General features: G+C 39.5%; 1 protein-coding gene across 1 annotated transcript; it reads left to right on the top strand.

Annotated features, from left to right (window-relative positions):
• Positions 1 to 8,250: 8,250 nt before the first annotated feature.
• On the top strand, positions 8,251 to 11,641 carry LOC147538842 (3-hydroxy-3-methylglutaryl-coenzyme A reductase 1-like). The gene is made up of 4 exons (XM_086644036.1): positions 8,251 to 9,568; positions 9,695 to 9,876; positions 9,972 to 10,318; positions 10,857 to 11,641. The coding sequence occupies exons 1-4, from the start codon at positions 8,385 to 8,387 to the stop codon at positions 11,100 to 11,102; spliced, it is 1,959 nt and encodes a 652-aa protein (XP_086500162.1). The 5' UTR covers positions 8,251 to 8,384; the 3' UTR covers positions 11,103 to 11,641.
• The last annotated feature ends 1,129 nt before the right edge of the window (positions 11,642 to 12,770 follow it).

Here is a 12,770-nt window from a genome sequence, read left to right on the forward strand (position 1 = left end):
GCTCAACAGATGAAAATGTTTAAGTCACAGTTATTCGCCGACGAGGAAGGGGGTTCACCACCCCAAACTCAGGAAGGTACTAGGTACGATGACGAGGTTAATACGTCTAACCCTAGTACTAAGTTAAATGTCGATGAATTTACTGATAATACCCTAGAGCCTGAAAGGTCTGATGACCTTGTTGTCTTGCTTCCTCCACCTATGTCATCTCACCATGATAGGACTACACTAGACATTGATATTCAAGATGATGGCTCTATGAGCAAGTTTGGGAATGACACTATTCTGAACTTTCCGACATTTGAGATTTGTAAGGAGTCAGCCTTAGATGAAATTCTAGGAAGGCATGATATTATACCTGACTGCGAGACTCCAGATGTATTTGAGGACATTGATGACAGTAGAGACATGTTAGATAGTTTGTCAGACTGTTTACCTAAGGAAACCGTGGACCTAGACTTGGTCCCCGAGCATATTGCCTTACCCTTAGAGTCTAGTTTGACCTTCCACATGGTCTCAGACTCGGTTGTTGATCCCTTTTGGGACACTTCAGATGTCTCCTCGAGAACGTCTATGGAAATAGTGGATATTCTATCCACTAAACTTGCAGATGACTTTCTGCCTTCGACGGATATATTGGCCCTTCATTGTTATGTCGATCCTTTTGATGACTTTTTAGTCATTGGTCCGAGTATTTATAGTTACTTAGTGGACTGTGCATCCACTAAGTTTGGGGATTGCCCCTCTTCTTTGATAGTCTCACATGCACTCTCTGCAATTCACAAAAATGTGAGACTATCGTTCACTGAAAACTTTGTGTTTTGGGTGGACCCACAGATGTATCGGTTATTGGTTTACAGTTAGTTACATTTTTGTAATCCAGTAGGTATAATCTTTTCTATTTTTCGAATCATCTGTTTCGTCTGGCTGAAGACGTTAAACTTAGCGCTTTCTGGGAGGCAACCCATGCAGAGGACGCTGAATCGGGTAATATCTCTCCCTTCACCCTGTTATTTTTTGCATAGTCTTCAGAACATTGAGGACAATGTTCGGTTTAAGTTTGGGGATAGGGGAATGAATTTTTTGCTAAGTCCTTATTTCAAAAATTCAAAAGGGTTTAAAATCTTTCAAAAATTTTTATTTTTGGATTAAAAAGTTGAGTCTAGTTGTTTTTGCTTGTTAATAGTTATAGAGTCTAGTTTGTCAGACTATCCGTTTGCTAAAGGTTTTTCCACGAATTTCGAGTCTTGAAGTTGTTTGTGCACTAGCCATGTGAGTGTTAGATAGGTGAAGAGTTGACTTTTCTGAGAGAACTTGATTGATCATTAGTGGAGACTTAACCCATGTGAGATTCTGAGCCTTTCTTGTTGTTTTGAGTGATCTCTTCTGAGCTAATTCTGAGTAGAATGAAGAGCTACTCAACCTCGCAATATTGAAAGAAGAACTCATTTGATCTCTTGAGTTCAAATTTTACAACCACTAGGGATGTCATCAGGAAGTAAACCCTTCTCTTGTAGTCTGAGAAACTTGAAAGCAATGTCAACTAGAGGAAAATAGATCCAATCCATCATTTAGAACCCTGAGAATAAGGCATGAAGCAAAGTGGAGAAAATTATACCCAAGGAAATTGTTATTTGAGTTGCATTATCAAAAAAAAAAAAAAAAAAAAAAAAAAAAAAAAAAAAAAAAAAATAGAAGAAAAAAAAAAAAAAAAAAAAAAAAAAAAATAGAAGAAAAAGAAATAGAAAAAGAAAAAAAGTGTTTGTGTAGTGTTGTTTAAGTGTTTATCCCTTGAAGTAATTCTTGAAGATTTGAAGACGTCGAGTTTTCAGGAGTTCTAGTCACATCATCATTATAGTCTATTGACCTCTAGGAAGCATTGTTAGATAGTTGATCAGGTGAGAAGAGTTGGTTAACTTCCCCATTTCGTATTAGTGGTTGTTTCCTTCTTTGAGATCAGTCGTCCACTAAATTTTAGTCTGTCTTTTTCATGTGTTGAGTTTTCCTTCATATTCATACTAACACATCGAGTGAACCATTTCTGAGTGACTTTAATTTTTGAGTGTATGACCGTGAGGCAAAAGTCGAGGCGAAATGTATTGAGAAAGTGATCGAAGTCTTGTCTGTTCGGAACTGAAATGATGCTCATATTGGCTGGTCACGTGCACTTCGAGTCTTGATTACTAGTGAAGGGATTTTTTAGCTTTCGTATGGTTTGGTCAACTTTGATTTCATTTCTATTAACTTTTGAAAACTTACCGGATAAACATTTTTAATCCATCTCATATTTGACCCTTATGCATTTTTGAGATTTTTGAATTTTGTGGGTATATTCACTGCAAACCCTCACGAGACAAAACTCGTCCTCTTGGGTAACCTAGAGGTTTAACGGCTTGTTGCACGTGCTAAGTGCAATCGTGATCCCCTACGAAAGTGGTGAAATGGGTTTAGTTTTGTTTTCTGTTTTGCTCGAGGACTAGCAAAATCTAAGTTTGGGGATGTTTGATGAGACATGAAAATGTCTCATTTGAATCTCTTAACTCCGGTTAGTTAGTCCAGTTCGAGCTGTTACTCTGGTGATTTGCTTGATTTTCTTTCTCAGGTATCTTTTACGGAGTTCAGGGTGAAAAACAGATGAAATCGGGAGAAATTGATGTCAGGGGTATTTTGGTCATTTTGTGATTCTGATTTCATGATCAGTATTAGTGCTCGGATGGAAAGTAGAGTCCAAGGTAAACCCGTAGGCGAAAACGGAAGTCAAATCGGAGTCCGGATGAATAAATTAGAGCAAGTCAAAGTTCGGGGCAAATTTGGTATACTAGAAGTCAAGAGGGACACGTGGCATGCATCCGGCAAGAAATCGAATGAACCAGGGAATACGCGGGCTACTGTCTGTCACGTCCAGAGGTACACCAGGCTATACGTGTGATCCGGCCAGCCCGACCCGACCCGAATCGATGACGTCAGCTGACGTCATCATCTTCTTCATCCTTTCCTTATAACCGAGACCTGTTTTCACCGAGATTTTTCCCAACTTTTAAAACAGAAAAGAAAGGAAAGAAAGGAAAGAAAGGAAATAAGAGAGGAGATAAGAGACAGAGAAGGAAAGAGAGAAATGGAGATGGAAAGAAATTTAAACCGAGAAGACAAAGAAGGAAAGGGGGTGAGCTGGATATATAAGAGAGAGAGAGCAACCATTTGAAAGACATCTCGGATTGGGAGCTCTCAAGCTCAACTACGAACAGAAAATTAGAGAGAGAGAGAGAGAGAGAGAGAGAGATCACCAGCTCGGTTTTAAAAGAAGAAAGTTAGAGAGAGGACGAGTTTCGAAAGGGAACAGGAAGGAGAGATAGCACGGTTTTGAAGAAGAAATGGAGTTAGAGAGAGAGGCAACCGAGAACACCATCCATTGATCATCATCATCATCATCTATTTTTCTTCTTTATTGTTTTTGGTGAGAGAAAGGGATAACAGAGAGAGAAAGAAGTTAAAGAACAGAGAGAGAGAAACAAAGAGATAGAGAGATTTGTAGAGAGAGAGAGGCAGAGAATTAATTAAAACCGTTTATTTCATCTTCATATTTCTTGTATCTCTCTGTAATTGTTTAGTTCTTAGTTATAAGAGAGAGAGAGGGTTTAGAAGAAAGTGAAAAACAGTAGAGAGAGAGAGAGAAATCAATTGAGGAAGATGAGAAAATTGAGTTGAAAATTATTTTCTCAGAAGGAAAATATTTCCGGGAAGACGAGAAAATCGTTTTCCGGGAGGGTGCGTTTGGCAGAGCAGTGGAAAATCAGAAGGAAAACTATTCCCTTAGGGTCTGTTTGGTTTGGAAAAAGCGAAAAAGTTGAGTTTTCTTCTTCCTCTCTTTATTTAATTTTCTAATTTATTTTATATATTATCCATGAGTAACTAACTTTCCTATCTAGGGTTTTAGATGAAGTTTTAATAATTGTTCTAATGATAAATTTATTACAGTTTTTATTATTTTAACGATAATATCTTCCGGGTTTTTAGACCATTCATGGACTGAAAACCTGAGTTATATAAAGAACTATCTAATCAGACCAAAATAAATTGTCGTTAGAATTGTTAGAGGGACGGATTCAGAAAACCCTAGGCTCTCCCCCATTTGAGTTCCTTGTATCATTTGTAATTATTTTCTTTTCGTAAATTTATTTTTAATATTTTATTCATTTTAAAACCAAAACTAAAATCAATTTCAAAATCCTATTACTTCCTAGTTTTAGAATAGATTCAACTAGTCTCTGAGGAACGAACCGGTCTTACCGGAAATTATTACAACTTGACACCCGTGCACTTGCGGGTGTAGACCTATTTAGGGTAACCTTTCATTTGTGACCCAGTCTAGGCTTTGGGTTTGTTGTCAGCAGAATGGGGATGTGGTCAGAACCAACCCCAGGGAGATGAATGAGATTAGTACCAGGGAATTCTATTAACCAGTTGTCATTTGTGAGCGCCCGATCCAGCCGCTCACGGATTAAGTTGCCCGAGAATTGCCTATTCGACCATGTATAAGGATAGCCACTGAAGCCCACATCCCGAACCCCTAAATTATTGATCATGTTATTAATGCATTTAACATGGGCCGGAATGTTTTGACTACCTCCCATTTTCTCATCCGGGTGAAGAATGGTGTTCAAATCCCCTATTATTACCCAAGGTAAACTATTATTAGGTGCTAAGCGAACTAAAGTCTGCCAAGGGTCCATTCGGTTGTGTTTGTAGGGACTCCCGTAGAAGCCAGATAAATAAAATTTGAAGTTATCGGGCACGAAAGAGGCTCGGGCCTGAATAATATTCTTATCAGCATGCACTATTTCCATGTCTATATCCTTTGTCCAGAAAAGACCTAGCCCCCCCGCCTTATTATTGGGCTCCACTGTGTAACTGGTACAGTCCATACCCAAATTCAGAAGCTTGTTTATGTTGGTGTTCATGCACTTAGTTTCGGAGAGAAATATAACCTCCGGCTTATGTTCTCTAATCAGGGTCCACAAATGCTTGCGGTTTAGGTAGTTACCACAACCTCTAACATTCCAGGCTAGGGTAGACCATCCGGCCTTAGGCTTATCCATCTGATGGATTGAATAGATGGAGTGCCTATAAAAACACAACCTCCTCACTGACTCAGGGCACCACGTCCCTCCCACACAGACGCTTCAGCAAGCACCGCGATCACCTTACTGTCTAAGGGCACCCTCTATACTGGGGTCTCAATAATCTAATGACACTTTTATTACCTAGGCAGTTAAATCTAAGGGCCCGACTATAAGAGCACCTGGTGTCTAAATTTAATGACACCCAGAACCAAACAAAGAAGGCTACAAAAAGAGAGAAACAAAAAACCAAATTAACTAGCTAGTCAAGCATAGAACAGAACATAAACACTAACAGGACTCAGACCACACTGGGCTCAGCTGGTTCACTGGCAAGAAATCAAAAGGAAGACCTTGTCTCAATGTCTATATCATTGAGCTAGGCAAGGTCATCATTTACCCTCCAATCCTCACTGTGAAAGGAGCAAATTTCTTGCATGCGAACCAACCGAAACACAAAAGCCCACACAAGCAACAAAATATTAAAAACACGACTCAACCAAAAAAACTACAACTGACTTGGGACACAGACTAGAAAGTAGACTACTCGGGTAGATGATAGTCCTCTGTCTCCTCCCTGTTGGTCATGATGTCCAGGCTCCTATGTAAGAACTGAGCTTCTTCCATCATTTCATGCTCATCCACTGAGTCTTCTGATGGGTCAGATGAGATAGAATGATGACTCGAGCTAGCTCGAGTACGCTTACCAGTAGGTGAGAAAAGCTGATGTGGTGGGATAGGATGGTTGACTGGGGAAGGTGGAGGTGCCACTGGTTCAGGGACAGTAGGGGTATAGTCTGGGGACAATACAATGGTCGTATCCATGGGATCCTGGTTGGATTCTTCTTCATCAGAAGTTTCAGGATTGATTGAAGGACATCGAGTGAGAGGATGTTCTACTATCCTACACTGTTGACAAATTGCTCCCGAGAACTTCTGGTAGCTTAGCTTAATCTCCATTTCTCGGTCCACGAAAATGGGGTTAAAGACAGCAAGTAGTGGCATCCTCACATCATAGAGGAAATGCACCCGAATAATTTGGTTATTAACAAAGCCCAAATTCCTTGGCTTAATCTGGATTATCTTTCCCATCCGTTCAAATATTATTTCCAAGTCCACTCTGTTTTGGATAGCAAGAGGAATTCGATAAAGAGTGCACCACATCGGTTCATAAAACAAGTCATGAACATCCTCAGTAAGGGGAAAGTCCACTTGTTTTAACACCACCATCATCCCTCTCATAATCCAGGGTCTCCCAAAGTTCAATGCATTGAGAATAAACAGACTTTTGGGTTTGATTAAGAAAGTGTTTATGGGTCCATCTACCTCAAAATAGTCACAGTCCCTGAAGAACCTGGATTGAGGGTAGAGAAGCCTCTTGAGCTGGTTTAACGAAGCCGCATAAGGACAACACCACCTAGCTACGAACCCCTGATTGATTGGCTGTAGCTCCTGGTTTGTCGAAGGTTTGGAGTAACGAAGAGATAATCTTCCTCTGTTAGCTACTGCATAGTGAGTGGCCATTGAGACAACACACAAGATGAAGAGATGAAGGTGAAGGGTAGAGAGTAAGGAGACAAAGAATATTAGTATGAAAGAAAGAACTAGAAGAATAGAGAACAGATGAGTGGTGTTTATTTGGGAGATGGCCGGAAGGTTATAAATGGAGGAGGAGCTGGGTATCCAAAATACCATGATTGTCGTGCATGCCAGGGGATTGGTGGAGGACTTGCTACCCGAGCCGTCTACTCAGCCGGAAAAGACCTTTGACATCCCTATCGCCTGAGTATATCTAATTACTACTCTTCTACAACCTAATTCAACTAGAAAAAACAAAAACTAGAGAGAGAGAGAGGGGGAAGTAATGATGAAGAGTGAGTTGAAGTGTTACTTATCTCAAGGCTTGGCCTGCATGCATGTCTTAATGACGTCGGTTCTCGGTCTTCGGGTGGATTAGCGTCTGCTTGTTCCAGCTTCCGACCAATCCGGTTGTTCTTCTTGGGACTACACACTGTTCCGTTGGCGTGTGAGATCTCAATTAATGATGCGTGATCTTGGAGTTTATGACTCCTATGGGAATATCAAAGGGTTTTTAATTGTTCTATGAATGATGAAGGAGGAAACCTTGACTGGTGATGGAGGCTGAGTAATGGTGCTTGAAGAAGTTGCGGCTAGGGTTTGCAAAAGGAGAGAGGAAAAACCTTAGGAAGGTGACGTCAGCCCAGACACTCTCTCTCCTCAAAAAACCTTAGGTCCAGTCGTCTGTGGTCTCAATTTGCTTTTCTACCCGAAACAACCTAAAGAAATTAAAACCAAGGGCGGAGCTATGTGGGGGCTAAACCTGGCTGTAGTCAGGGTTAGAATTTGGTATTTGTATTTATAGGAGGAGGTTATGAAAGAGAAATTAAGTAGCTCAGTTGGTTCAACCCTTGTTAGTCCACCTATGTGGTTACTAGTTCGAGTCTGTGAGTAGTGTTCTCAATTGTCCTGCTTTTTTCAATACATTTTCTGTTTGAATCCTTCCATCTATTTCTCATTTTCTCTATCATCTCTACAAATTGATCTCTGTCACTTCACCTCTTTCATTATCTCCTCTCTCTGTACAATTTCATCGTCCCTCTCTACAACCTCACCTTTTGAATCATCTCTCTACAATTTCACTTCTTAGAAATCCATCTCTCTCTACAACTTTCACCTCTTAGATTCTAAGCCTAATAATCAAATGGTCTATCTTTTTAATAATTGTGATGTTTGAAAAATGTGGTTTACAAATAGAGATCTAGACCTCTTTCTCTATATTCTAGATTATGAAGTGAGGTTGTGAAGCAATGCATTGTGGCTATATCGAATAACGACCACTTCGTCATCTACTTGAATTTAGAATTGATGAAGTTTTTTAATGTGTTGAAATTTTTTAAGATCTACTATCACATATCAAATTTTTTGAGACGTATCGATGTTTGTAACGGAGTTCCGGATAACTAAATAGGTCATTTTGATATATCTAATATAACTCGTGGTTTTCAGGCTAGCCAGGACTAGGTTCGGATCCTAGCCCCGCCCCTGATTAAAACTAATACTAACTCTAATTCTTATAAGAATAATATAACTAATTTATATCTAAATAAATAGTGGAAAGATTAATTTAGTTTGATAAAAAAAAGAACGCGTAAATAACGTGGTAACCATGCTTGAATTTGAGAAGTAAGAAAAAATGGTTGGTGGTAGAGAGACGGAGACCTCTCTCTAACGTTATGTATTATTATCATGACATCCGCATGTAAAAAAAGTCCTTCTATAAAATATAAAAACACAAATCCTCCCTATAATCTCTCCCTTCCTCTCTTTCTTCACCGATCCAAGAGGAAGAGAGAGAGAGAGAAGAGTGTGTGCGTGCCTTCCAAACAAATCTCCCCCTTCATTTTCTCTCTTCCCACAACTTTTGCAATTTTCCCTGGCTCTCTCTCCACCGGAGTAGCAGCCATGGACGTTCGCCGGAGAAACCCCAAACCTCCTCGCCCATCCATCACTACTACCATCAAAGCATCACACGACCACCCTCATCAACAGATCAAGGCACCTCCATCCCCAAAAGCATCTGATGCCCTACCTCTCCCTCTTTACCTAACTAATGGTGTCTTCTTCACCCTTTTCTTCTCCGTCGCTTACTTCCTCCTCCACCGATGGCGTGAGAAGATCCGTTCATCTACACCTCTCCATGTCGTTACCTTATCGGAGATGGCTGCTATTATATCTCTGATCGCATCTTTCATCTATCTCCTTGGTTTCTTCGGCATCGATTTCGTTCAATCATTTGCTACTCGCGCATCTACCGATGGTTGGGACGATGAAAATGATCAATTCATCATGGAAGAAGAAGATAGAAAACGAGGTCCTTGTCCTGCTGCCCTTGATTGCCCTACTCCTCCTTCCTCAACAAAGATTGAATCTCTGATCACTCTTTCATCGGAAGAAGATGAAGAAATTATTAAATCTGTGGTTTCTGGGTCTATTCCATCGTACTCGCTCGAATCAAAACTTGGGGATTGTAAACGAGCGGCCGCTATCCGCCGTGAAGCTTTACAGAGAATGACCGGAAGATCTCTGGGTGGATTGCCGTTAGATGGGTTCGATTATGAGTCAATTTTAGGGCAATGTTGTGAGATGCCAGTGGGTTATGTTCAAATACCTGTGGGAATAGCAGGTCCATTGTTGCTTGATGGAAGAGAGTTTATGGTTCCTATGGCGACGACTGAGGGTTGTTTGGTTGCTAGTACGAACAGAGGTTGTAAAGCGATTAACATTTCCGGTGGAGCTTCAAGTGTTCTATTGAAAGATGCCATGACTAGGGCACCTGTTGTTAGGTTTGGAACTGCTAAAAGGGCAGCTGAGCTCAAATTCTTCTTGGAAGATCCAGCCAATTTCGACACTTTGGCTGTCGTTTTTAACAGGTTTTCTGTCTTTTTCTTCTCCTTTTGAATCATTATCCATCATTATTTGATCCAATTGGGTTGGGGGTTTACTGGTTCTATTGATTTTAACCTAATTATTTCATTCTTGTTAATATTATTATCCAGATCTAGTAGATTTGGGAGATTACAAAGCATCCAATGTGCAATTGCAGGGAAAAACCTGTACATGAGATTCAGTTGTAGTACAGGAGATGCCATGGGTATGAACATGGTTTCTAAAGGTGTTCAAAACGTCTTAGATTTCCTTCAAACCGACTTCTCCGATATGGATGTTATCGGTATCTCTGGTTAGTCTTACAAATACCCACTTTTCGATACTAATAAGATCTATTTTTGTTTTTGTTATATCTAATTTGTTGTGGTGGGATTTGAAATTTTGTAGGGAATTATTGTTCAGATAAGAAACCGGCGGCTGTGAATTGGATCGAAGGGCGTGGGAAATCGGTTGTTTGCGAGGCAATTATTAAGGATGAAGTGGTGAGGAAGGTATTGAAGACCACAGTTCCTGCTCTGGTTGAGCTTAATATGCTTAAGAACCTTACTGGTTCAGCCATTGCTGGTGCTCTTGGTGGATTTAATGCTCATGCTAGCAACATAGTCTCAGCCATATATATAGCTACTGGTCAAGATCCGGCACAGAATATTGAGAGCTCTCATTGTATCACCATGATGGAAGCTGTTAATGATGGAAAGGATCTTCATGTCTCTGTCACTATGCCTTCTATTGAGGTATATTCTTAGTACCCACACCTTACTTTTGAGTTTTATGTCCTCATGCTATGCCATTATTAATCTAAAAACAATATATTGGTTGTTAATAAACACCAAACTAAGCTTGGTACCACCATTACTCAACCACCCTTCTTTGGAAAAGAAGAAGAAGAAGAAGAAGAAGGTAGTAGGTAATGATGATTTTGTTCTTTATAAATGTTAAAAGAATCTATTTATTAAATGTTTGGGCCCAAATAGCAAATGGGAAAGTACGTTATAGCGGTCATCTAGTTCAGATCTTTACGAAGAGTAATGCTAGGGAACAAGAAAAACTAGGCATACTTACAGCAGAAATTCTATGTGGCTTGCCATGATTCACGGTTCCGTGGAATAGTGGATCGGATCAGAATCATCGGAACCGCGAATCAGAACAAGCTACATAGGATTTTCTACCCATGAGTCTGTCTAGTTTATCGTGTTCCTAGAATTTCTCTTTACGAAATACGAGGGAAGATGAATTTGGAGTTCTGATTATGGCATTATGTGTTTATATCAGGTTGGAACCGTTGGTGGGGGGACCCAATTGGCATCACAATCAGCTTGTTTGAATCTACTAGGGGTGAAGGGTGCAAACAAGGAATCAGCCGGATCAAATGCAAGGCTTTTGGCTACTATAGTTGCTGGTTCAGTTCTAGCTGGGGAGCTTTCTCTCATGTCGGCACTAGCAGCGGGGCAGCTTGTCAAGAGTCACATGAAATACAATCGATCCAGCAAAGACATGTCAAAAGTTGTCTCCTCCTAGAGAGAGAAAGAAAGAGAGAACAGCAAAGATGGGGATCGATCTAGATGAAAAATATAATAATTAAGGGAAAGAGGAAAAAAGAAGGAAGAAGACAAGTGATGAAGGTGGTGGTGGTGGGGGAGAGTAAAGAAAGAAAGAAAGAGAGAGAGTCAAACTTGTAATTCTATTAATTTTATTCTTCACCCATGTGAGTTTTCTTGCTGGCTAGCTTGCTTGCTCCATCTCTCTCTCTCTTTCTTACTCTCTTGACTTACCTGTAGTGGGCTGCATTGTTTAAGTTGGTGTGTGGGGCTGTTGTTGCTGCTGCTAAGGGTTTCTTTTTTATCTCTCCTTCATCTCTCAGAGTGCCACTTGCTAGCATCTGAGTTTCTCATTATGTAATGTTTGCATTTTCTGATATTTTCTTTGTTCGTTTTCATTTGTCCCTTTCAATATGTTGTTATTAATGTAGCAGTTTGTAATTTTTTAAGTTGAAAATGTTCATGTGAAGGTTTTTAGAGGTTTGTTTGTGGTGTATGTAATTGTGGTTGTTTTTATCACTTGTCAATTTTATCTCTCTTTTTTTTCTTCGATGAAAGAATTTATCTCACTTGTGTCTCTATCCCTCCGACTCTCTCATGTGATCCACACTGTCAGGTTTTAACTTCCTTCCTGTAGGAATTTAGTCAATTTACATCAGGTTTTATCTTCCTCCCCCTGGGAATTTACAAGTGGTTTATTGCTTTTTGACATCTTTGTTTCACGAGAAAACAAGTTGGGGAAACTTATTATCATGAAAGAATTTGTCACATCAGGGCCACGAAATCTGCGAGGATGGTCTCACCAGAAACCCTCCTCGATGTTAGGTTCCAATGAAAGGTACACTTTCTTTGGTTGGAACAGTGTCTGTGTGAGAGGGGGAGAGAAACAATGAAAGATCGAGATCGAGAGAGAGAGAGATCGAGATCGAGAGAGAGAGATCGAGAGATCGAGAGAGAGAGAGAGAGAGAGAGAGATCTATGCCCCTGAGTCAATATTTATTGACAGAATCTTTATCTGGAGAATTTTTTTTATTCCCCAAAGTCAAGGCCTTCTAAAATTGTGACATTTATGAATTTAGGAGAAATTAATAAGTTTTATAACAATTGGAGTATAAGGTTTATTAATATTAAAAGGTTGCGGCTTTGGGGAATAAACAAAAGTCTCGGAGGAATAAAGATTTTGGTAAAAAGAATTTGACTTCTGCACATCTTTATTCCCCATTACCTCTTCTATCCAATTTCTTTCTACTTTCTTTTTCTACATCTACTTTCTAATTCTATTCCCAATTTCTTCCTCAATTTCTTCTCTACAACATATTTCTTTCCATTTTCTTCTCTAAAATTTCTCTTTTCTTATCTTCCAAAAAAAAGCTATTATTTGGATTTGGAGCATAGTTTGGAATATACGTGGAGAATATTTTGGAGCAAGGATTTGGGCTACTTCTTTTCTTTGTCTCATTTATTTTCTTGTATTTTGTTTTATCAATGTATATGTCTATAAATTTAATAAGTAGCTAATCTTGTATCTAGGGTTTTAGAGGAAACCCATACTTGGGCTTTTTTGAGATATGTTTATTGACTAAATAAATCCTTCTTTTGAACTTTAATGTCTTTTTTTTTTTTTTTTTTGTGATGAAAACTTTAATGT

The sequence above is a fragment of the Eschscholzia californica genome, unplaced genomic scaffold (assembly GCF_041429995.1).
Source record: "Eschscholzia californica isolate CP2 unplaced genomic scaffold, dmEscCali1.0.p SCAF_5, whole genome shotgun sequence".
Classification (NCBI taxonomy): domain Eukaryota; kingdom Viridiplantae; phylum Streptophyta; class Magnoliopsida; order Ranunculales; family Papaveraceae; genus Eschscholzia; species Eschscholzia californica.